At 35.6% G+C, this 27,830-nt stretch overlaps 1 protein-coding gene across 2 annotated transcripts in view; it reads left to right on the forward strand.

The window, feature by feature from the left end:
* GPC6 (glypican 6) overlaps nt 1-27,830 on the forward strand; it is a 1,188,890-nt gene that overhangs the window by 574,762 nt on the left and 586,298 nt on the right. For both annotated transcript variants that reach the window (XM_035275392.3, XM_002742474.5), the window contains exon 3: nt 25,463-25,854. In XM_035275392.3, the coding sequence (XP_035131283.1) occupies nt 25,463-25,854 (392 nt within the window). The remainder of the gene's footprint in view (nt 1-25,462; nt 25,855-27,830) is intronic.

Here is a 27,830-nt window from a genome sequence, read left to right on the forward strand (position 1 = left end):
GTAGGTTAGTGATTGTCTACAGCTGAAGTGGGGGATGGTAGAGGGTTGGGAGAAAAGCAGAATGATTGCTAATGTGTTTGGGATTACTTTCTGGAGTGATGAAAATGCTCTAAAATTGATTGTGACGATGGTTGCACATCCTAGAGCAGTTATAAATAGGTGAATATATTAAAAACATTGAATTGTATACTTTAAATGGATGAATTGTATGGAAGTAAGTGTATGAATTATATCTTAATAAAGCTGTTTTGAAAAGGCATAGCATAAATAGAGAGAGAGACTGTTAGATATAGGTTAATTTCTGGGTGTCTGATGGAGTCGAATAAAAAAAGAAAAGATGGGACTTTCATATGATGTTATACCAATTAAGCCTAAAATTTTATATGCTTAGTCTGATCATTCTCTTTAGAAGTGTGTTTTTCACTCTTTCTAGAAAATGCATACATTTTTAATTTTCTGACACCTTGATAATATAGAATTGATTACATATAAGTAAGGAGTAGAGTCCATCATTACCTACGTACATGACCTAAAATTTCTCTTATTGATTTGCTCCAAGAATGTGTTCATTATAGTTTCATTTTGAGATCTAAACAACTTTGCTTACCTCTCACCTGTCAGTTCCAAATCTCAAGCTGCCTTTTTAATTTTAATATGTTAATTCTATAATCATAAACTAAATAAATCTACATGCTATAACTTAATGTTCCCACTTAGATTGTAATTCATAGTAAGTTCTTTTGTACTCCAAGGTAGTGACCTCCTGAGTCCCTACCCATCAATAATAGAGCCTGCCTACCAAACCCCAGTCAAGGGGTTAGATATATGCAGATTCTATCAACTCTTTGCCTATCCCAAATCAACCACCAGGAACCACAGATTCTTTCGTGACAGCTATCCTAGTTGCCTACTCTAGGCAATATCTGAACTCCCAGCCAGTTTGGAATTCTCCGTTTAATAGCTATATGATGTTGCCATATCACTTAAACTCCCTGAGTCTCAATGAACTAGAGTATAGAAAATGTCATTTCTTCTCTTCCATCCTAACAGAGCTGTATGAAGACCAATGGATATGGCAGCTGTTTATGGGTCACCATTTTGAAAAATTAAATGAGTTTTTAACAAAAGTTATTACATGTTACATTCAATCATTTAACCTAGTAAATCTTTAAAAATTTATTCTTTATTTTTTAAAAATACAGCCATATAGATTAATAGGGAAATTGAACCAGGATAACAAACATAGGAAAGGGGCAATGAGGTTTCAGAATAATTTAAAATAAAACCCACGTGAGTAGCAAGAGCAAAGTTCTCAGATGTGTCACTATTAAGTTATTGAGAAAGACAGAACGATTTTCTAACTAATCAATGTTAAATCTATACTTATAGTTATCAGTACAATAACAACACTTATATAGTACGTATCCTGTGCCACTCTGTGATTAAATGCTTTGCATACATTATGTACATTTCACCTTCTATCACCAAGACATCCTTCAGTTAAGTAATTTCATAGTGGGTGGAGAATAATGAGCTAAGAGTTTGAAAGAATATATAAAAATAATGTTTGGGGAAAGTCATATAAATTTTAAAAGGTTATATTTTTAAAATGTAGCCCAACTTTTCAGAGAAAATTTCATTTGTAGACTATCATATACTACATTTTAATAATGGTTACTACTTGAATTATGTGACACATGGTAGTTATATGGCATGCATTATACACATAATATAGTTCATATATAGTTTTTTACCACTGCTAATTCTAAGCTATGCCTTTCTCCATAAAAGATATTTATTTGCATAAACTAAAAAGAAGGAGCAGAATTATTGGTCGTCCCCTCCAATCTTGTTTAGTATTTATGTTGAAATGTGGCTTATCTATCAATTAAGTGTGGTTCACTATTTGAACTGCTAGTTTCAACTTAATTCCCTCATTTGTTCTCCTTTTATTCAAGCAAAGTGCCATTTAGTTTATGGCTCCTTTTCCTTCCCTCTAGCCTAAGCTTCTTAGAAAATAAATGAGGCTGTAAGTCCTCATTTAGCCCTTCTTAGTCCTGTGGATTCTGGCTGAGGATTTGAGTCCTGTCAGTCATTCACCATGCTACTCTGTAGGTCATTGTGCTCTCCTTCTTTGGCTCATTCAATTTTCTATTTGCAGAAACCTGTAAAAATGTTTTTATAGAAATTTCGATATTAAAGTAACTACACATATTTTGAATCAGAATCCCTTTCTTTGAACATCATGGAGTGCATGCTTACCCTGGCAACCTTGAGATTGCTTGGAAAATAACTGGGGATGGAGGAGAGGTTCTTAAGCTGCCCCTTGGTGGTCATTAGTCTGCTCCATTCGGAGAGTATGTCCCTGGGCCTCCGTCCCATTGTGCACTGGCTGGATGCATATGTTGAGCAATGGTGACAAAGTGTATTTTATTTTCACTTGGAACAGTTTTATTTATTTTTTCTTTGGATGGAGTTTTATTCTTGTCGCCCAGACTGGAATGCAGTCATGTGATCTCAGCTAACTGCAACCTCTGCCTCCCGGGTTCAAGCATTCTCCCACCTCAGGCTCCCAAGTAGCTGGGATTACAGGTGTACACCACCATGCCCGGCTAATTTCTGTATTTTTAGTGCAGATGGGGTTTCACCATGTTGGCTAGGCTGGTCTTAAACTCCTGACTTCAGGTGATCTGCCTGCCTAGGCGTCCCAAAGTGTTGGTATTACAGGCATGAGCCACTTGGCACAATTTTAGATTGAGGTAAATATTAATCTAGGGTCCACTTAAATGCCTCTGGACAGACAGAGATATATAATGTTAGGATTCTTAGCTAACAAGGGATACTGCCAAATGGTAAAATATTAATTCTATTACTTTATATGCAGATATGTGAGAACTAGAAGCAATTACCCTGACTCTAATTGCTTCATAGATGAATACAATTATGATGTTACACTCATTCTGTCTGTATTCTTAGTATAAAATAACATCCACATAAGACAGTCAGAAATTTCATTTAAAAGTAAACCTTACCAATGTGAAATATATTAAGGCAATAAACCAAGAGATTAAACTTTCATAAACAGTAAGAGCTCATTGTTTTGTAAATGAGTGTATAATAATATCTTTGCAGCTAAAATGAAACTATAAAACTGACTGGGGGCCTCACTTTTTTCAGCAAACTTTTGATTTATCTTTTTAATCTGTTCTTAGCATTGTATAGCAATTAAACACTGGAAATGGGCTTTACACTTCTTACCACACTGCTCTTCTCCCATTTCACTTCTGTCATTTCTTTTATAATGACAAGCAATTTAGAGGAACAAGAAACAATTAGAATGTAAGTAGCTCCTGCTGTTACAGGTGTTCTCCACTAATGAATAAAAATGACTGGGATTATAGAAAGGTGAGAATTCAAGAAAGATCTCTTTGGGGTGTTACAAGGTTTAAAGATTTGTGGACAAAATTCAGAAAGTAAGCACAGATTCCCAAGTCATAGTTATACTGAGGGAATTTGATAAAGTCTGAGTTGGTTGTTGAAAGTGTCATATATGGAGGCTGACCAAATGAAATTGTCAGCAGTTTTAGTGGGCATCAGCCGTGTGTGATGTGCCTGACACGGAGTTACTGATTCAGAAGAACTGGCATAAAGCCAAGAACTTACATTTCCACAAGTTTCCAGGTGATTCTGACCCCACTGATCCAGAGACCATACTCTGAGAGCCACTAGTCTAACAGAGGCCAGTGATTTCTGCATTCTTTCTGTCTACTTCCTCTTGAAAAGCACTCAAAATGCTTCCTAGAAACACTCCAAGGGTATGATGGTATGACAGTGGCATATGGTAGACTAAGGTAGGGTAGTAGGTAGTAGTAGACTTACTTGCGATAAATAAATTCACAGATAATCAAATGTCTTATGAAAGGTTATATAGTTGAACATACTGGAAACCCAAGACTGTTCTCCTTCTAATTCAGTGCTGTGCTCTCTTCAGTAATCTGTGTCCACGACAAAGAAGTTTCTGGGACATTGGTCACTCCCCTAAAGGCAGCAATTTAAGGAGTTATAATTTTGTTTTCAGTTGTGAGTCTGGCTTAATGAAGAGCAGATGGGTGACTTACACACATGGTAGTTACGGAATTAAATAGGCCACTTAGACTTTACTTTCCTGAGTCACCCCCAGTGTCTGTATAATACAAAGGGGCCCAATAATTTCTTAATTATGAAACCTCAGTTCTAAACATTAACAATTTATTCGGCAAAGACTAGATTCATTTAGGTTCATGAGATGGTAATTACTGTATACCCATATAGCTCTATCTATAGGTTGTAAAATCAACTTTAAAAACTAGAACATTTTCATCCTATCTGAATATCACACAAAGTATATTTCTTGTAAAGATCACACATGTTGTTCCTTATCTAAAGACTCCAAGTGCTAATATAACAGGGATACACCAAGGAAGAGGGGAAATATGTAAATTGTTAAGAATCAGTCTCATCTTTAAGCTAAGTAGATAAAAACTCCTCACTCTGTATGATGTAATTTCAGCAAAGTTCTTTATCCTCAACATTTCTCTTCCAAATAACCTGTTGGATAACTAAATTTCCTTTAATGTGAGCTGAAATATCTCAGTCAATTCTTAAAATTTTAGTTCCTGTCAAAAAATACAAATCCCAGCCACTGTGACAGACTTTGAACTTTATAGTCTTAATATGAAGGGCATATAATTAAATAGAGAACTCCTGTGGAACGCAAGTTTATTCCAGAAAGTATACGGGAGGATGAATTCACTCTACAGATAATTATTGAGTACATACTGTGTTTCAGACTCTCTTTTTGGGGAGCTTGAGCTAGATCAGAACAAAACCAACCAACCAAAGATCAGGCCCTTATTTTAAGCCTCTTGTTTGGGGAGTATGTGTGGAGATAACCAGTAAACAGCAAGATAGTTTTAGGGAGCTGAGAGAAGAAGCAAGGAGATAGTTGTGAAACATAGCTTTAAGTCAGGTGAGAGATGGTGGTGGCTCCATCAGAAGGGATGGCTGTGGACTTAGTGAAGGGTGGTTGAATTCTGTACATGTTTTAAAAGCATCAACACAGGATTTATCAATGCATAGAACAGGTGCTGTGAGAGCAAGAGAATAGGAGGGAAAATGAAGACAAGAGAAAGTAGAAATCTGTTTATTTAAAAAGAACAACAGATTGTATTGATATACTTTAGGTTCTGCAACTCTTTGAGAAACTATCAGTCTTGTAACTTTACCTGGCAAATACAGCTCTCCCTTCTTTCCACTCCTCATATCTAAGTAAACTGGATTCTCAGCTAAGTCAGATGGCTACCTTCCTTGCCCTGCAAATAAAGGATTTAGTTCCCAGGATCAGTGACCATTTACATTTTCATTTCTAGTATTGTGAATCAGGAAGAAGAGAAGTTTACAAAATGTGATTAGTGGGTTAATTTTCTTCACTTCGGTTAAGACTTTCTTTAAATTCAATTCACATAGTGAAAGGCTCTTGTTTCAAATCTTAGGCTATTAAGGGCCATGATGTGAAATGTGGATGTCTGGCTCTTGCCAACTCTAGGGTATAATTTAAAATATAGTGTCATTGATGTCTCTCATTCATAAGCAAGACACCCTTCCTCCCTAAATGAGGTACCTTTGGCAGCCACTTCTTGTCCCCCATCAAGGTTTCTCTGGTTGTTTCTGGCTGAATCTGGAACATTTGCACATATGTGCCCACTGCCACTTCTCTGTTTCTGCCCTGCTCTACAGCCTTTATTGCCATTTACTAGTCCTTTGCAGGAGGCAACTGCCAGCTACCACCACAGTCCACTGACTCTGTGGGTATGCTGCTTGGCTGCCTGGATTGTTTCCTAGTGTTTCCAGTACTCTATACTTTCTAGGTAGTAACCGAAGTGGTATTCCCCTGGTCATTACTGCACTGGGGCCCCACTGTGTGTGTTTAGTTGGGATCTTTAACTTAGAAGCCTACTTTTGTACCTGGACGCAGAGAAGTTTCAAGTAAATAAGAACTGCTCAATTTTAATTTATATCCCTTGCTCTTCCTTGACCTCACATCTCTTCCATGGGGGAAGACTCAGCGTAGACACTACGCTGGCCTGAGTTTCTTGCTTTTTTCAGACACCCATCCACAAAACTTTGTTCTTAAAGAAGGCTCTCCCAGCTCCTCCTTCCCCATGCCTATTGTCTCAGGCTGGTGGCCCACCAGTGTTTTAATCTGACACAATCTAACTCTGAATCCCTGTTTAGGCTCAACTGACACTCACAGGACATGTCTAATTTTGTCTTAAGAAAGAAAAAGAATATTGTTCTAGAAATAGCCTCAGACGATTTGGGAAGCATTCAGGAGTCAATAGCTACATTGAGTCTGCTCCACTATATTGTCATCTGGCCACCTCTCTATCACTTTTCTAAATGAAATAGAGCATCTACAGTGTTGTGTTGTAGGTCGTCTTAGATTTCTACACAAACCCAAATGGAATAATAGAGGTTTACGCATGTGATGACTTGAAATAGTTTAAGTCCTGGCTTTAAGGTTGCTTTGGCGGGAACGTGACTATTGTTTGTTATTCAGGAAGCCCATTGACCATATGGCTGGCTTTGAAATTCAGATGAAAGGGATGACATTTTCTTGTCGGAGAGCTAAACTAATTGATAAATTGTTATTGTGTTACCTTTCAAGGTATGGCCCGAAATTAAGCCACAAAAAGAGGGCATTAAAGAAATGTGATAAATCTGATTTACCTCTTAAAAGTAAAGAAATTTAAAATTAATGCCCAAAGTCCAAAGCCATGTGTGCAATATTAAGTATTGTGAAATATTTTGCCCTTGGGGAAAACTTTAGCTGATGCCTGGATCTCACAGGAGGATATATAACAAAAGCCACAGTTTGCTTTAAGTTTTTATTCATCTTATATAGATACATGTATATTTTCTTACATACTTTTGATAAGAAGGGTTTATAATCAGTTTGCTTAATGTTGATTTATCTTCACATATCTGAACCTGACTGCATGATCATATTCAAACCATTTCAGAAGAAATGCTTCCTCTTTCCATGAGCAGTGATTTATGTATTTGACTTTGAAGTCGGCAACTGTGTAGCACTTAATGCCAAATCAAATGCAACATCAAATTACCTTGTATTCATTTAAGTGAATTTGCAGATTTACAGCGATGGGCACAGATTCAGGAAACTGGGGAAAGGACAGTCACCCCAGATGATTGTACAGAAGGAAAATGAAGTAAATATCTGGCAATTAATTACTTAAGAGGTTAAGGTCTGTTCTTGAAAAGCGTCAGGAGCAATTTATTCCACAATCAATTTGCAAGCACCCGGAGTGTAGCAAAGTGGCAGGGAACATGGACTGCTCAAAAACAAGCCGTGCCCAACAAAGCTAATTTCCCTCTTTGACAGAGCGACTGATCTTATAGACCAAAAGATCTGCTGTTTACAGCCCGGTGTGATCTTTGCATCATCGTCAGTGCTATTTCACATGGAATGGTCATTGACAAACTTGCAAAAAATGGTTTGGGTAGAGTCATAATAAAGTATCTATTGAACTGGTTAAGAAAATGTTCTTAGTTTTGGTCAGTAAATATGTAAGGACAAGGTTTTGGTTACTTAGAGATTCCCCACAAGCTTCCCTGTGGATCTTTTTTGTTTTTCTGACAAATGGTTTCATGAGAGAATGCAAAGCATAGTCATGGGGATTTGAGGCAGAGTCAGCATTGTGAGAGCCTCTTTGCCAGAATTTCTGAAAAAAGACTGAGAATGTGAAATGATTTGAACAAATTAAAATTATGATATAAATTAATTGGGAAGGAATTGCTGGGTGATTAATGCTAAAAAACATATGTAAGGAAACAAAAAGAAACCCATTAAATCCCACACGTGCCAAATGTGAAAATTAAGCTGCTCTGCACATCAGTATCACCTACTTTCCCTGCCTTTCATATTGCATCTCTACCCTGCAACCACACTTCCTGTTGTAAGAGAAAGATATCAGGCACATCTGAGCTGACCTTGGCAGCAACATATATCAACCATGTAATTTGATTACCAAGAAGGGAAAGCCATTTTATACATTCAGTGAAGTGGTGTTACATTTAGGTCTCAGTCACTGAAAGACCACAGAGAGGGAGATCTGGGCTGGGTGCTGTGGATCCCTGTAATCCCAGCACTGTAGGAGGCCAAGGTGGATGGATCATGAGGTCAGGAGTTCAAGACTAGCCTGACCAATACAGTGAAACCCTGTCTCTACTAAAAATACAAAAATTCGCCAGGTGTGGTGGCAGGCACCTGTAATCCCAGCTACTCAAGAGGCTGAGGCCGGAAAATTGCTTGAACTCTGGAGGTGAAGGTTGCAGTAAGCCAAGATCATGCCACTGCACTCCCCTGGGTGACAGAGTGACACTGTCTCAAAAAAAAAAAAAAAAAAAAAGGAGATCTGATAATGACACACTAGCCCATGTATAGGGGAGGGTGCTTGATCAACTCCAAAGAGAGTGAAGACAGTTTTTACAATAATATGTTTAATTTCCATTAAATTTTTCTAATCAAGGATATGACATAACTAACACACTCATCTACTTTTGTTACCAAGTGCAATTTTTTAGCTTCTCTTAACAAAAATACTTCAGAAGAACCCATTTGACTGATATGCTGACAAAAGTCATGTTTATCTTTTAGACAAGATACATTCTAAATGGATAACAATGACCAAAGGTGTTTGTTATTAGCAAGGCTTTGGTTCTTGAGAAACTAATAATAACCGGTAAATATATAGTGCTTACTACGTGCTGTGCCACATACCCTCCTAATTACTTCATGTATTTCATGTCATTTTCACAAAACTCTATCAGAAAGGGACTATTACTATTTGCATTTTAGAGATGAGAAAACAGGTCAAGAGTACTGGTATACGCCTATCTCTCAAAGTTTGATAAAACCAAGAGAATCAGGATTGTAAGTAATTGTCAATAATGTATCATTCCACTTATATTGTGATATGTAAATATTTCTCTTCAGAGACTGTGTTTGGGCATCCATCTCTCCTCTTCTATAGGACTGCTTTAGATATTTAACACCACTGTGAGCTGACATTTCCCCTGCACAGGGAAAATAGTACATAGTTTGGCAGTTCCTATATCTCAGTAAAAGATAATCATTTTAACCCCTTAAAATCTATATTACCAGATAAATGAAAACAATTGAAGGATTGTTCTACAAGTTTTTAAAAGTAAACACCTTTAAGAGAATTTAATTAATGTTTTCTAATTTTTCATAACTTCTGTGGATAATGTAATCCCATATTTATTTGTAATGAGAATTTTCTTTAGTTGTTTTTCCAGCTGCGATATTGAAATGAAATAGCAAAGAGCCCTGCTAAATATTTCATCTTAAAGAGACAATTGATTAGAATTGTTTTATTTTAAAAGCCTTACTTAACTAGTAAAAAATGGTAGGGATAATTAATTGTGTTTAAGAATATCTTGAGGGAAATGAAAAGACTATGATATTTAAAATAAATAAAGTATTGGTAACCACCAAGTTTTCTTTCAATGAAGGATTATTTAGATTATAAAGAGCTTTTTACAATTTAGATACATGTCATATATAAATTTAATTTTCTCACTTTATAATATAGTTTATCAAGTACATATCTTTTTTTAAAGAAAATAAACAAAACTTTTATACTACCTTACAAAAGAGCCTTAGTCATTTAAGGAACAAAATTAATCATCAAGATGATGATATATATATTTCATTAATATCATATACAGTGGTATATAATTATTAATGTTCTTCAGATTTAATCTTTCATCTTTTTTAATAATTTTGCCAGTGGTATCTTATAGGTGACTAACACATTCTAGGTGTGTTCTTTACATAAAACTGGTTTGGTTTTTCTTTTCCATTTTCCTATCAGGAGGTATCTGCAGGCTTGTATGTGGCAGAAAGTAGTTTAAAATAACAAGAAGTTAGTAGACAGGAGAAATACATGGAACCTCTTGTTGAGGATTACTCACTGCTGTTTGAGGAATTGCTTTTATTCCCGGGCCTTCACTTCATGTTTATACAGTGCTTATTCTAGGTATATGCCATTAACAAATAGCATCTGACACATTTCTAGAAAAATGTTAGGCAGTTATCTACAAAGTATTTTTCAAAGCACACGTTTGGCTGGGCACGATGGCTCACGCCTTTTATCCCAGCACTTTGTGTGGCCTAGGCAGGTGGATCACCTGAGGTCGGTGTGAGACCAGCCTGAGAAACACGGAGAAACACCCTCTCTACTAAAAATACAAAATTAGCCAGGCACGGTGGTGCATGCCTGTAATCCCAGCTACTTGGGAAGCTGAGGCAGCAGAATTACTTGAACCCAGGAGGCGGAGGTTGCGGTAAACTGAGATTGCGCCATTGCACTCCAGCCTGGGTAACAAGAGCGGAACTCCGTCTCAAAAAAAAAGTGTTTTAGTTATTGGTTTTTATTTTCATTAGACATTTATTTGAAATTAAATCTCCAATCTTTTGAAGTTTATATTGAAGGATCGCATTACCAGTAGTTATACTAAATCATTGGTATTTTCAACATGGTCAGCCTTGATTCATCTTTTCACTATATTAGGTATGATTTAAGCAAAATTAAAATTATTGTCCAATAGAGTTTTTTTCACATGAACTAAAATAGTGTCATTTCCAACTTTTCCTGTTTCTACTTTGGAACTAACTGTAGGCTTTGAGGGCTTTGGGGACCCACTTAATTGGACATCTTTGGCACATGAACCAGAACCTGGCTTGGAAAGATACAAAAACTACTTTGGCAAATGATCTGTCAAGTGACCCGCGAACAAAAGCGAGATTGGGTTGCCCTTTGAAATAAACCTATTTGAATTTTATTATCTCCACGGCACCTTGTGTCTCTAATCTTGTGAAAGGTTAGTATTCTATCCATCAGAGCGAGATTAGAGTGCTGGTTGATGTCTGCTCTTGATGATAACTGAATGCAGCAGTTGGCACTGGGAAAGGGAGATTCATTACCATCAGCAGTTCAAAAACAGGGGAGATATGGGCAAGGAGGGAGTCACGTTTACAATATAAGCTATTCTCAGGTCAAGGTATTTAAAATAGAACAAAACCAAACCAAAAAAACAAAAGACTGCTGTTTGGGCAAAGCTTTGCTGAGATTTTTAGATAAGTCCCCCCCAAAGCGAGCCATCTTCAAGCTATATTTTGCAGAAATTACCATTTATAAATATTCAGATTCCTTTTCGTAAACCATGCTTATTGCTGATGTGTGATTTTTATGGCACACATCAGAGGAAAAAAATAAAAATGATATTATACCATTATATAATGTATGGCTAATAACCCTAAACAAATATAAAACATCCACTGGGGTGGGAAATAGGAAGCCTGTGGCATGAATAATTTTTTTTCAACATTACTGAATTTTGAGCTGAATTTTCTTTTGGGGGACATTTATGGATGATCCATATAATTCAGAGATTGAAATATAAACAATTTGAAATTGGTAAAATATGCAACTATCAAAGGAAGCACGTTCCTTATTTAGAATTTAATGTTGTTTTAACGTGATGGAAAAACAATATGCATACATTCAACACTGTACAATTTCAAATAGGTACTGGCAGTCACTAATTGATATTTTATCAAATGATTAAAGATGATCATTTTTGTTTCTTGCATTTAAAATGATGATGTTATGCAAGTAAAAATAGCCTTCCAAGAACAGGAAATTAATGATTTTGACATTTTTCTTTGAGAAGAAACCTGACAAAGAATAACTGACAAAATAAATTTAATCAATGTTAAGCAAATTAGATTGACATTATATTTATTCATTTTCATTTAGGTCTTACACAATCATACTTTGTCTCATGTAACGACATCAGGGAATCTATTGTTCGTTTATTCATCAAAAGTATATTCATTATCTTTGAATTAAGACATCTGGAATGCCACATGAGCCTGATGCTATTTTCCTGTTGATAGATTTAAAGACTAAAATAATTTCTAGGACATGGCTTGGGGAGCTGAGCCATCTCTAAGTCCTGACATCAGTAAGCACAAGTGTATGGTAAGGGCCAAATGTGGCTAAAAGTTGTCTTAACTTTCTTTACTTTGGTTATAGTTTTCAAATTGTTGGTAAAAACATTCATAGAAACACACAGTTAATCATCTTATTCATCAAATCTCCACCAAAAGCTCTGTAGAGAAAATGAGTAACGACTTTCAATTCATAGAGTCATTTAAAGCTAGGATTGATTATTTTTCTTTAGTGTGGTCTGACATCTATAATAATGAACAATGAAATTTTATTGGCTCCTGATTACATGAATTTGGAAAATCCTCTCTCTGTGAAGAAATAGAAATTATCTATATTTTAAAAAGAATTCACATATTACCTAACCAGTTATCAATCATACTGGTTAAGTAATATAAAATACTATTATTTTATAGCCAGCAGGCTATGCTTTAGAGACTACTACTTAATTCTTTGGCTTATTAAATATTTTTTACTAATCAGCAAGAATTCACTATATGTAGAGTGAAGAGACCCAAATTCTTTTCCATGCTACATTGTTGTTACATTCTGTGATTTTGAGTAAATTACTCAATTACCTTATGCCCTATTTATGCTTTTTTTTTTTTTTGGATGGGGTGTGGCTTAATTCTTGGATTCTCTATTATATATTTATTAGACAAAATACTTCCTATATTTTTAGATCCTTTAATTTAAAATAATATTCGTTGATTTTTTTCAGCTATGAAAATACTTTACATCCATTTACTTAAATTTTCCATGTCTCTGTTTCCCCAAATGTTTATTTTGGAAAATTAAACAATATGCAGAAAAACCACAAATAAACTATAATCTTGAAACTTTTGTTCAAGATTATAGTTCAAATCATCATTATATATTTTCTTTTGACTTTTCTTAATAGGCGTATTTATAGATTATTTACAAAACTTGAATTGCATTGGATATATACTTTTATGTCTTTTATTTCTGTCTTAGCATTCTATTATGGCATTGTGTCTTATATTAAAGGTGGATTTCATGTGAATCTGGTGAAGCTTATGTTTCAGGGACCTTCCCATTAATAGACCCTTTTGAAGGCTCTGCACCTAATTATGCCCACTCATAATTGTGTATAATATTTGGTAACCAGTTAAAGGGAGTCCTGACAATTGCATCAGCATCAATCCTCATAGAATCTGGGTCTACCACTGTAGCCACTAAACCTGGAGGAAGGCTTCCTGGATTTGGAATCCCCACTCCATCACCTTGGAAGTTACTTAAATTTTCTGTGCCTCTGTTTCTCTAAATATAAGATGTTGATGATAATAAAAACTACCTCCTAGGGTTGTTGACAAGATGAAATCAGTTCATATAAGAATCCCTTGGAATAGTAGCTGACGCATAGTGTTTGATGTTCACTTTTAAATAATCTTTAAAAAGAATTATAAACATAACTTAATATTTTGCAATGTAGATTTATCCTTCTTGTGAGATTTTCAAATCATTTCCCATTTAAGCTGATACAAATAATAATGGGATGGATATCTTTGTACACAAATCTTTGACCTTATCTTTATAATTGAACTCTTTCCTTTTATTAGTGTTATTTTCTACTGAAGCATCTTTGATGTCACTATTTCTTTAAAAAATAATTTGGCAATAATTATCAAAGAGGTTAAAACTTATATTTTAAAAAATATAAGCAGTTTAGACTGGGTGCAGTGGCTTACACTGATACTCTTTGAACGCTGAGAGTCCGAGGTACGCAGATGACTTGAGCTCAGGAATTCCAGATCAGCCTGGGCAGCATGATAAAACCCCATCTCTGCAAAAAATACAAAAATTAGCCCAGTGTGGTGGCATGTGCCTGTGGTACTGGCTACCCAGGAGGCTAAGGTGAGAGGATCCCGTGAGCCTCTGGAGGGGGAGGTTGCACAGAGCCAAGATGGTGCCACTATACTTCAGCCTGGGTCACAGAGGCCCTGTCTCAAAATATATATATATATGTGTGTGTGTGTGTGTGTGTGTGTGTGTGTGTGTGTGTGTATATATATATATACATATATATATATACATATATATGTGTGTGTGTATATGTATATGTGTATATATATATGTGTATATATATATGATACCTATAATATCTACTATAGATATAACTTATTATACCTATAATATAAATATGTTTACTTTTACATAAAATATAAATATAAATTATATTATAGATATATATTAATTTATATGTTTATATATCATTTATTCATATATTATATATAATAATTTATATATATACACACAGATAGTTTAAAACAAGTCAGAAATGAAAGTGGGATATAGTAGAATATACAAAAATATTACTTTTCAATTTCTTTTTATAAACTGTCATAATGCTCTACTTACATTTGCTTTTATTTAGTCAACTGTGGAACAAGCTAAATTTTTTATTCTGTGAATTTTCATGTTTTCTATATTATGTTTTTGATGGACCAGAAAGATATACCTAAAAATTTAACTTTAAATTAGGATGTAATATTTTTACAAAAATGTTTATATGTAATTGTGCTTTTACAACTCAGTATTTGTCAATACATTTAGTTTTTGTTGTCTATGTTACCAGCTTAAATGCACCCTAGATAGGCCATGACGGACATTCCTTTTCCCCTGGTCATTAATTAGCTGGGGGATTATCAAGTCCTGGTCTTTACTCTTCCCATGCTATACCTTTCCTTTGCTCATCATGGGACAAGCCCGTTGTCCTGTGATTGATGTAGGCAGAGGGAGACTTGAGAAAGAGTGCTAGGTGCTGGCAAAGAGAAAAGAGATGGAGGAGAAAGGAAAAAATACCAACACACTCTCATCTTCAGAAGCACTGCTCTCATCCTCACATACTCTTGATATTCTTTAGTCAGTGAAATTCTCTCTTCTCAAGATGAGAATACTGGTGTCTGGAGGGGGTAAAGAGAAGGGAAAGGAAATAAAGGACAGAATAGAATTGGGGTTTTTCATGTTGTATAACATGGCTTCATCCCCATATCTCCTTCCACTGGCCATGTAACCAGCATCATACATCAGCTAAAATCAATTAGAATGAAGAGCTGCCATGATTCTCAATCTCAGCTGCACATTGGGATCATCTGGGGAGCTTTAAGATGCACTACTAACTGGATCCCACTCCCAGAGAAAATGAATGCAACCTGGGCATCAAGATTTTTAAAAGTTATTTTAATGGGCAGCCTAGGTTGAAAACCACTGAATTGTGTGAAGGAAGGAAAAAGTAAACTCCGTTTGGCTGTTCCTCTTTAGTCTCCTTAAAACCTACATAATCTCTTGTTCCAACAGCCCCAGCACCTTATCACTGGATTTTACCTACATGCTACCTTTGAGTCCACATCCCAGAGTTGATCCTTGGTGGTTTGTTGTTGGAGAACTTTTTCCATCTTCTGGTCCAACAAATGTTTAGGTGAAGAAAGAAGGGGAGCTAGGGAAAGAACTGGGTTTTTGAACAGAATAATATATATTAATACTACCATCATGACTTGGAAAATGAATTGTGTCTTTCACAGAAAAGAAAAAAAAAGCTGGAAATGATTTTAAGTTACCTTTAATGCAGTTCTATACTTCAGGTGCATAAAGGGTTAATCAGGCATCCCACACTGTAGTTAATGTCATTTATGAAAGAAAAATGGAAGCAGATTTGTGGGCCAGGCCCAAAGCCATTTTCTTTAGGTCAGTATTAGGAAACTGCAATGATGGAAGCGAACTGCAAAGGCATTTCAGCTTTTAATTGTACATTCAGAGCTTAGGGTGAGATAGAAATGCCGTCCGCAGGCTCAAAGCCGTTGTTTGCTTTAGCAGCAACCATCAGCACATTTCAAACTTCATTCATGATTCTAGGAATGAATAGTTTATCTATACCACCATGAGAACATAAATGGCCTAATCAGTCTTTCTTACTTTAAAAGATATCTTTGGGAGAAATAACCTACCAAGAAATAAAACATTTATCAATCTAATGTGTAAAGGATCACTAAATATAGAAAAAGTTTAACCTTGTGAAATGTGGTTTCAAGTCAACATCTCTACAAACTGCTTTACGGCTTCACATCTCCCTATATCAACCAATTACATAGCACTGCTTTCTGGGAAACTTTCATTTTTGCAACTGAATTACACGCTTGATTCTGAAAAATCTGTTACTTAGTCTCCTCAGCTGACTTTAATGGTATTAAATTGAAGTACTTTGGTGCAAGGTATTGATTATTTTTAATGAACTTTCATGGTTGTAAACTGATGACTTTTCATTAAAAATTTCTTCATGGAAAAGTTTATTAGATTCAACACATTGGAAAAACATAAAATGGTGATGTACAATTGACCTGAATAATGCATTAAGATGCATTATTACATCCTTGATTTACTTGACTTATTAAATAGAAGTATTTCCCTAGAACTCTTGTTTCTATTACATATAATTTAATGTAAATTTAATATTCAATGTTCAAGAGTTTCTAATATACATTGAGAGTAATATAATACAAAATAATCCTTGGATTAAATATTGTGAACATTTTTGAATTATGTATTCTAGGATTTTTAACAGCCAATATATTTATGATTTTCTGAAAACAATACTCCTTGTTTTGTGATGAACATTGTATTTTGTTGCAGGCTTTTGATAGTTTTTGTAAGATGTTAAATGATAGTTTAAATTTTTATTCTTATTAATTGTCGTGAAGGAAAAATTATAAAAAGGAAATTGTAATAACAGTAGTTTTTCTTAACCCAGTATCAAAGTAGGGTATTTTAAAAAATTCTTCTTTTTCATTTCTATACCCTTTTAAATGTCAGAGTTACTGTGAGATTTTCTTCCTTATGAAAGTCACTTGGGATTCATTAGACTACAGCCTTAGAAAAATTCGGGAGTGTCTCACTTTAAAATCACTAAAGTCACCTGAATCCTCCAAATCATTTACATGATTTAAGGAGTTACTTTTGGATTTTAGCTACCGTGCAAAGGAATATAAAGAGATGAATGCGCTGTGGAGTTTTCAGAGCACATTTTAACATATAAAAATAATAGAAGAAAAGGAACTTTTATTTTACTGTTTATAAGAGAGTTAACAGACTAATAAACTGTCTTCCTGACTACAAGAATTCAAAGGCATGATATGTTTTGTTGAATTAATTTATCTTTGAATGTCTCACTTAAGATTTTGGACTGCCGTGCCAGGATTGGCAAAATTTTTCTGTGAAGGACTAGATATTAAATACTTTTGTCATTTTGTACCACATAAAGTCTCTGTAATATGTCATCTTTTGTTGTTGGTTTTCTTCTTTGTTTTATTTAAACATATAAAAATGTGAAAACTCATTCTTAGCTCACAGAACTTATAATAGGTCTCTGAATAGAAGCAACCCCTTCTTGCAACTGTTATGGTATTACCTAAGTATGTTCTCTGAAACACATGTTTTCAAGCTATTTAATAATGTTAAAGGGATGAGGGTCCTGAAGAGGAAATAGCCTAGAAAATACTCATATAGGAGACTTAGGCAGATTCTCTGCTAGGGACATTCAGTACTAGAGGCATTGTCCTGAGTGTTGAACCTCTATAGGGGCCTGGGATGCACAGTTCAGGCTCACAGCCACTTCCTGGGCAGGTCAAATGTACCTAGAGAAGCACAGATTTAAGTCTTAAGTTGGAATTTTTAAGTCTTGCAATTATAATCATTTGTAACCACAGTACTCAACTGTAAATAACATTCTTTATTAGAACCCCATTTTGGAAGTAGAAACACATATCTTTTCTGTATTATTTTTGGATAATCACATAACACAATAGATGTACTATGTGACCAGCTCTTTTTCCCTTCCTCAGTTTCTCTAATTTGTCTTTCCATTGAGATTGCTGAACAAAGTCAGGGCCCCATTCCTGTGAATCTCCTTGGTTGAAACAAATAACATTGATACCTCTTATTTTAAGGACACTCTTATTTACTTAAAGGATAGCTATCATAGGGAATCTTAACAAAATGTAAGACTTTTGACTGAATTACTTACTAAAGTATATTACCAAATATGAAAATATGATCTATATATAATTTGTCAGGGATATGTGAATGTATTCACCTATATGTAAAGTTGTTATATGTATATAAATATATACATATTATATGTGATGATCGTATATACATAAGATATATTATCAATTATGACCATATTATATGATCATTTCGTAGTAATGTGTATATGCATATTGTTATGTATATACATATAGACATAATAAAATGTTTAACCATGATGCGGCACCGTTTTGGTCAAACATTTGAACCATCCTTTTGTATGCCAGTCACTGTTCTATACACTGTAGCTATAACCCAGGTTCTGTGTTTGATTTTCTTCCAGTGGAAACCACACCTTTGAGGAAAATATACCAATCCCAAAGGTTTGAGCATGAGCTCCAGTCTCAGTTATCTGCATCAACTAATTAGTATTAATGGGACAATACTCACACATAAAATTTATTTTGTAAGTAATTTGGTATGACTTTAGCATGCATTTTGCAATTTATATTTAAATATGCATTTATCCACTGTCCTAGGAGTTCATAATGCTTTCCATTAGTTATTTAAATCATGATCTGAAAATCTGACTTAGGATAAACTACATAGCCATCCTGCCATCTTGTTCTTCCTTAGAAGTCTTTATTGTCTATAATAGTTCTGGGGCTTTGGGTTGCATTCTGGTTCTATTGGTCTAGGGCAACTCACTTAACAACTTGAGCCTCAGCTTTTTCATCTGCAAACTAGATAAGCGAATAACTGATTGTCATGCAAGTATGTAAAGCCTGTAATAAAATATCTGATGCCCATTAGAAATCAGGCAACATCTTAGGTACTGTCTCCAGTTTTACTTGAAATTAGCATCATTCACTGTTTCAAATCCACTTTTTGTCTCCATTTAAAGTTTGGAATCTTTGCTTTTCTCCTAAAATATAACAAAGACAAATGGAAATAATGAAGATGTTCTACTGCCATATCAATTAGTTTGTGTGAATGAAGGGAGGGACATTTACTTGAGGGTCAAAAATTGGGTTCTAATAATCTCTCAAACAGGAAGGATGTGGATTCCTTCTATGAGATCACTTTGAAATTATATAGGCTTCTATTAATTCCTAGGAGGAATTGGTTGGGTAAAAAATAATACTTATAACAAGCTTAATTAATGAAAACATACACATACACATATTTAGAGCAAAAGAAAGTATGAATTGTGAGACGCAGAAGTGGTAAGTCACAAAGGAATTATTGCTTAAAGTAGTATTGTCTTTTAATAATCATAGATTTTTCTTTCTCCCTTTTGGAATAAACAGTAATTTACAAAATAACTTTATATAATTCCAAATATAAAAAGTACATTCCAAGAATCTGCTTTGAACAAAAAATGCAGGTGATATTTAAGAGAAAAATACTGAGACAATACAGTATCTTTTGGAAATAGTTCTTTTCCTTTTTCTCTTTTAAACTGCTTTTTAAAAAACCATATGAATGAGGAAATAAAGGATACCACAGTCTTGTTTATTAAAAACAATAACACAGCAAAGCTTCAATGTGAGTGTATTCAATACAGCAGATTATTTATGGAGTGGAAGAAGGCTTTATGTGTGATACTGCAATGTGTGAGACTCAAAAGTGGTTTGGGAGTTAACTCAAATCTAGCATGCTGGGCATTGCTTAAATGTAGTATGCAAGTGAATGTGAATGCAGTCAGCTTGGTGAGATAATGCACTATGAAGTCACGTCCCCAGCAGGGACAGAACAGCAGAAGCAGACATTAAGCTAGGCAAGGAATGGCTCAGGACAGGCAGAGTTTGGAGAGAAAGTCAAGCTCTAGCAGAGCAGTATTGAAAGCCAACATTTTCTGTTTTAAAGAAAAAAAAAGGTACAATATTTTTTGCATAGGGAACTTGGAGCCTAGGGGGATATATATAAATATTTATAGGTGTAGAAATGTATAAGAATTTGCAAGATGGCAAGAGGGCATCAGTTATGTCCTGTTCTAAGATGTGGTTTGTAGGATCTTTTTTTTCTCTGAGGTGGGCCCACAAAATCATCACTACCAAGGAGAAGTCCAGATCCAATGGAGTCAGGATGTATTTCACCGGATGCTCATGTTCATTCATTCGCTATTCACCACTTTTCAAGGCACTATCATGTGAGAGGCACCATACATGGAATGGCAGTATTGACTACTAAGAATCTTATTGTGAATACAACCTGTATTTCAGTTCCTTCCATTTAAAACACATCACCTCAAATTTGTATTATGAATAAAGCATGGGGTCAATAAGATGATGTCTAGATATATTCTGGTCTTTTCTCTGAATGTGTTTAACTTTCTATTTGTAGACCTCTGGAATCTATCAGTAGAAGGGTGGCTCTCAGCAGGTAGGAGTAAGGAAGGGAGTGAGAGTGGTCTTGTCCCCAAGAGAACATTTGATAATGTTTGATGACATTTTGATTGTGACTACTGAGGGAAGGACATACTGTTGGCATCTAAAAGGCAGAGGCCAGGCATGCTACTTAATATTTTACAATATACAGCACGGTGCTCCCCAAAATGCTGCCCAAAGAAGGAATTATCGAGCTCAAAATGTGCACAGTGCTGAGGTTGACACCTGAGATAGACTAGAGTCATCGTGCAGGTTGCAAAGGATGCCGCCTCATGTGGCAAGGACAGATGCCCTGAGCAATGTCCATCTTTACTTCTACTTACTTTTAAGGTCCCAGCCGCTGGGAAGTGGGAAGAGATAGGCCATTTACAGACCATGTTCTCCCTCCCTCACGATCTACCACAGAAGAGGATAAATGGCACTGTGGGTTTCCCTTCATGCATGTTCCACATTAACGCAGCATTTTCCTGTAGATTATATCAGGCTCTTACATAAGCAAGATGCCTTTTGAAAGGAGAAATGATCTACCTGAAAGCTGGCACATGCATGTGGAATGAGAAAGAATATTCCTAATTTCACCTTGAAAAAGGCAGGAGGGGAGTCAAGCTGGTAAGTTTATTGTGTATCTGTGGATCACAACCCTTATAGGACATCAACTTTCATATTTTTTTTTTTTAGATGAATCTTGCTCTTTCCCCCAGGCTAGAGTGCAGAGTGGGATCTCTGCTTACCGCAACCTCTGCCTTTTGGGTTCAAGTGATTCTCCTGCCTCAGCCTCCTGAGTAGCCTGGACTACCAGTACCTGCCACCACACCCAGCTAATTTTTGTATTTTTAGTAGAGACGGGGTTTTGTCATGTTGGCCAGGCTGGTCTTGAACTCCTTACCTCAGGTGATCTGCCCACCTCCCAAAGTGTTGGGATTACCAGTGTGAGCCACTGCATCAGGCTGGATGTCAGCTTTCAGAACCATTTCATCCTCCATGTCAGCACCTCCTGTGGATCATTCCTTAGCCACAGCTTGGCTGGGCTGACTCCCAAACTGTTTTAGCATGCTGTTGTTGAAGGAAAGCAGAGACTAAGAGACTAGCAGAGAACAACACAAATATACACACGCATACACTGTGTGTATTTCTGGGTTTAAGAGCATACCTGCGTCCCACAGTCAGACAAGTGGTATAATCTCGACTGACTAATGACTAAAGCTTCTTTTCACTCCTTGGGTTCCGGAAAAATATAGATTCACACCACCCATGCCGAAACATTCATTTTAAACATGTTTTTAATAGGAAATGTCTCTGAGAGCATGAAAAAAGAATAGGAAAAAGAATGTTATATAGTGCTTAATCCAGTCCTGTACCTAATCCAGCACAGAACGTGTTTATTTACCAAATGTTAAAAAGACATTTCTGGGTTGAATGGGGAAAGCTTTTGCTATGTGATGGAGACCGAATTCCTAGAGAGCCTCTTGACTGTCTTTTCCCTCCTGCTGTGCTTCCCTTTGTCCCTGTGTGCCATCTTACCTTTCAGTCCATTTATTTGAAGGCTTCATTTGGAGCCTTTCTCAGATATCCTTAGGGCACCTCTTGGCTCCTTGGAGTTGGTTTCTGCCCCTTAAGAGGTCTCTCCAAGTGATCAGGCAGCATCACACATACTTGCTTTTGCTTTTGCAACAGTGGTGGTTTTTATCTACAAGACTGTTCTCCCACTTGAGACAATCTGCCCTGCAGCAAACAGATGTTTGCATTGAGATCTCCCCTCTAGATGAATAAAATCGTCCAGAGGCTAATGCTGGCTAGGAAAGGTTTTTTTTTTTTTTTTTTTTTTGCACCTATGAAGCGTAACTGAGCCCTAAGCAACCACCTTTGATGTATATTTTGTGATTGGGGAAGAAGAAAGAAATCAAATAACATTTCTGCCAAACTGTTTTTTGCAGATAAAAATATTTGTTGACTGAAGACTTTATCCAATGTGAGCTTTGCTCTCTTCGATTAAAAACAGTTCAGTTGAGATTGCTTTTTCTTACATCGTCCTTGAATTTTGTTCTCTCTGATGTTGGCTGCACATGATACTTCATCAGCAAAATGGATCACATAACTGTCTTCTAAATCTCCATCTTGTTTGGTTTGCTGAGAAACAATTTTCATCCAAGCATAAAGTACTTTTTTCAAACAGTCTAACTTCAAAAGGTGGGAGTCTACAGTCAGGGTAAAAATGAAATGAGTACCCTTATTTTTAGAGGACATTAGCTTTGCCTCAGTACCTTGGATCTCCATTTTTCATAAGACCTTAGATCAATGTACCTTAAGGTAGCAGTATCTGTCATAATTGGCTGATACTTCAGCGTCTTTCAATACCAAATATTAACTTTGACTATGAGATCAGTAAACCATATAATGATTTTGAACAAGAAATAATAATAACTTGACTTTGAGGATCAGTGAAGCTCATAGGAAACTTTTGAGACAATGACAAACTCTTAGACAACAGTGTAAGCTTGGAATCTAAGGAAATGTTGCTAGAGCCATATTTATTGGAATGTGATAACTTGGTTTCTATACTCATTTAAGCTTAAGAAAAACAAATCACAAGACACAGTGAGTGGGCAGTCTCGTTTGAACCATTCACTCTCAAAGTGAGCATAGCTCAATATTCAGAGTCCTCATATCAGGAGAAGAAAAAAAAAAAAAACCTAAAGAGGTGTTACCCTCCGTAGAAGAAAAAATAAAATTTTTATTCCTAAGACAAACATTTATTTCTCAAGACTTTGGAGAGCAATGAGTATCAGAGAAATTTTTTTCTCTCTTTCTCTCTTTTTATAAGCTCTTTGCAAATCCAGACCACACTATTGATTACTGACTATTCATTGCTGAAGGCAGTACACTGTATTCAATAAATTAAGCTTTAATTCCTGAGTCCAACAAAATAATTGACCTCAAAAAGAAGATAAATGAATAAGCTGTCCAGAGCTCATGATTAGAATCCACTTTCCAGTCTCATTATATTAGTATTTTTCAATTCAGTGATTTTCCCATTCTTTTTATCTTCTTTCACAATCTGTTATGCCTTCCACCCTGTTTCTGTATCAGCAAGGCCAGGCTAGTTTCATTCTTGGTTTCAAGATCGGAAGGTTTAACTTATGATCTTTTAATACTTTATATTAGTAATTTAATATGGTTTTCATTTTAGGACAAACTAGATAGCTAGTATTTTTGAAGAACGTGTGAAATGCTCTTGATTTCATAAAATCATAAATAACATCAGCATACAGCATATAATATTTTGATAAATTTATGCTTTACAATGTTGCAAATTTTGTCCTATCTGCTTCACAGTCATTTTCTTTACTGAATCCTTAAAGATTCGGGGAGATTTAATAATATTGAATTTGATTTTACATTTAGTAAAAATAAGAATAAAAAACATTTGATGATGTGGACAAAATTACACAGTATTTATAATCCCACGGTTTTTGCTGCCACTGTAGTAACAGAATGTCTATTTTTTTTTTTAATTCTTTCATAGAAAGGAGGTAAACAAATGAAAAGTACTTACATTGCTGCTTTGGTCTGATTTAATTGTCCAGACAATGGTTTATCCAGACCATTTAATTATCCAGACAATGGTTTGATTGTCTAATACCTGGCACTGAAGTGACTAACCAAGCACTTCTTCAGCCGACTTCTAAGAATGCACAAGTAGCTTTCATGGAAGTAATGGAGAGGTGTCCATCGCTACTTCCTTTCCATATCTTAGGAGAGAATCCCCAGAGCCTCAGAAAGGAGAAGAGTCCTTTTTAAAACTTCCTACTTGGAGTTTTTGAAGAATGCAGGACTTGATTTGTCCCTGCATTTCTGAGAAGGGGCATAGATTCAGGGAATAAAAAGGGACTATAAAGAGGTAAAGTAGAATTATTTTGCTCCTGGGAACCTAGACAGATAACCTCAGAAGTATTATCTTTCCTTAGCTTTTTTCCCCACCCCAATTTACAATCTCTGAATGAGATAAAACTTGAGCTTGCTCTACTTAAGCAAAGTTTTGCAAAACGATAGGTGACCTACACACACGAAGTGTGTCTTGAGGGAGCCTAGCACAAGGGCCAGTGAGGCTAATGGTACCCGATGGCTTTAATTTCTGTCTTAATTTTTTGCATCCTATAAGTGATCCCAGTAACACCCAAGCACTGTTGCAGAGGGGAAGATTCCAATTATTGGTGTGCACTTACTTTCTCATTTACAGCCTCATAACTGGAAAGTCAAATTGTCAGTATTTTATTCAATTTCTACAACATGATGGTTTATATTAATAATGACAATCCAAGATACTTTATGACTTTCTGACTCATTATGGCCACCTAAATTATGTTCATTATAGCTTTATTATGAAGTGAATTTAATTGCATTATGAATATCTGAACGCAGCTAATTGATTGCTTTATATAGAAACTAGAAAGAGTCTAAAATATTACATTAATTTGAACATCTCGTTTATGGACTCTTCCAAATAAAAGCAACGTAATGGAATTTAGCGTTAGGACAAATTTGTAAATAAACAAGTAAATGTGTTTATCATTATGTAAATGACAATACTCTGCATATTATATTTGCAACATATTTGATTTGAGTTTGTATCAAACCATAGGATTATTTAAAACTTAGCAAAAAATGATAAAAGAATTGAGCTATTGTGGAGGAGGATTATATGATAGGCTCCTAATGTTCATGGAAATCATGGGGTATTCTGTTTTGAATTGTATGAAATTATAGATGTAAGTCAAATCCCATTTAAAATATGTTTTTTATCTGTTCATTAATACCTTAATCACAGGATATGTTTTTCTATGAAAATGTCAATTAAAAGCAGTTGTGTTTAAGGTAAGTAGATGTCTTAGGCTTTCTAGATTTCATTAATTTATGGCTTCTTTCTTGTTTTATCTGCAGAATTTTTCCGAGAGCTCCTGGAGAATGCAGAAAAGTCACTAAACGATATGTTTGTACGGACCTATGGCATGTTGTACATGCAGAACTCAGAGGTCTTCCAGGACCTCTTCACAGAGCTGAAAAGGTACTACACTGGGGGTAATGTGAATCTGGAGGAAATGCTCAATGACTTTTGGGCTCGGCTCCTGGAACGAATGTTTCAGCTGATAAACCCTCAGTATCACTTCAGTGAAGACTACCTGGAATGTGTGAGCAAATACACAGACCAGCTCAAGCCATTTGGAGATGTGCCCCGGAAACTGAAGATTCAGATTACCCGTTCCTTCATTGCTGCCCGGACCTTCGTGCAGGGGCTGACCGTGGGCAGAGAAGTGGCAAACCGAGTTTCCAAGGTAATTGAAAATGTGCGGGCTTTCTAATTGGTTTTCCTCATTTACTCTGTTTTTAAAACCAATGTTTATAAAAAAAAATCAAGGTAAAAATTCTTCACTGGTGGTCCTTGCTCTTAGATAAATCTGCTAAGTATCAAAGCATAATTCTGGCTTTCTGTTCCTTGCTTTGTGTGAGAGAAGACAAGATTTCAAGCCATTCTATGTGGTTTGAAGATTAATGTCAGTATTTATTAGCAGTATAGCAGAAAAGCTTTTAGTAGCAGGTGCCTTGCAACTATGACCATTTAGTATTTCTGATCAGGGTTTTAAGGATGATAAATACTCATGAGACAGTCCATTCAGAGGTTATAATCCTCTAGGGAGTCAGGATGACACTCTTCTTGGACCTGCGAGTGAAGACAAGTTATTGGTCAGGACATCAGCACCTGGCATTTCTTCTTTTCCATCACGTGTCAATGTGGCCAATTTCCTTCCCGGTAAAAGAAGAGCCCTTTGCTGACACCTGTATAACTGGATTAGGGAGGACTAATGAATACAAAGTATAGATTCTTACAGAGAATTTCTTTTGTTACCTCTTATTTTTGTGATTTCATACCATGCATTGCCTGGGGCTTATGAATAAGATAAATCACGAGTCTGCTTTTGGACCTTTCCTTGAGGATAACATCTCTAGACCTTGGATATAAGGGATAATTCTACATTGCACTATTTAAACATTGAATAATTCCTATGTAGCGGATGTCTGCTTTTGTTTAAGTTCTTCTTTGACATTTATGGCACTTGTGAGATCAGTCCTACAAATGAAATGAAAGATAATTACTTAAAGAAGTAAAATTAAAAATAATACATAACAGGAACCTAGTATTACATCACCCAAAGAAAGTACATTTGTACAAAGATTATTCCCATACCCTATTTTTCTGTTGCAGGGCTGTGCCAAAGAGCCTGAGTATTTTTCATAGCTATTGGTCCTGTCCTGCAATGCTCCCTTTTTTCGCCACTTTGATCTCCTCAGTATTTACATCCCAGCATAAAGATTGTGTGTACTCCTAAAAATGTTTCTCTATTGCACTGTCTGTAAAATCTATAACAGCCCATTTTAAAATTATTAATTTCCTAAACATTATTTGATCATATGGAAAGATTATTTGCAGGAAGGCACTGAAGGAAATAATTACGAGGGGTTATTTAACAATATAAAGGGCATATAATTCCAATGTTTAAAATGGTATTTTACATTGAATCTCAACAATGTTTTAAATGCCAAAGAAACTAGAGCCCCAAAATGAATTTATAAGGAATTAGCTGGGTAGAAGCGCAAGAGGAAATATGATCATCTGAGGACTGTCAGTAAAATAGGAATAAGTATGGAAAATAAATATGTGTTCATATTTTCTTGAGCAGATACATTTTGTTGTAATATAAGTACTAATTAATAAGTTAAACTAAATTATAGGTAAGTCACAGAGGTTGTAAGCTGAAGCTTTTGATTTTGTTGAAGGATAAACACGTAGCCAGCCCTTGAGAAATATGGAGAAAGAAATGCAAAGTATGGATGGATATATTCCTGATTATGTATATTTATTCTACTTGAGTGTTAGTAATGTTTAGATGTGTGCATTATGATCGGGCAAGTTTCCAGTGAGATAAAAGAACATTTTCTTGCAAAGTGTCTACAAAGCCATGAGGGAGGCTGCTGCTTGCTCTCCCTCCTGTTTTTCAGCCATTGGCATTCACAACTACCCAGAGATGGAGTCTCCCCTTGGTCATTCCTTGATGGTCTCAACGGAGGTCTTTGTTGACCAAAGTCTAACATGCTCTTCCTTCTTGTGAAGGATGACCTGATGAGCCAACCATCAGTAGTGTATCATCTTCTGCTCTAGAAATGGTGAGAGTTGTATTCTGCCACACTGTATTTTCTCTTCCACTAATCCCTTCAGAACCAACATTCATTTGTAGAATGGTTGTGCTGTGGG

The sequence above is a fragment of the Callithrix jacchus genome, chromosome 1 (genome assembly GCF_049354715.1).
Source record: "Callithrix jacchus isolate 240 chromosome 1, calJac240_pri, whole genome shotgun sequence".
Taxonomy (NCBI): domain Eukaryota; kingdom Metazoa; phylum Chordata; class Mammalia; order Primates; family Cebidae; genus Callithrix; species Callithrix jacchus.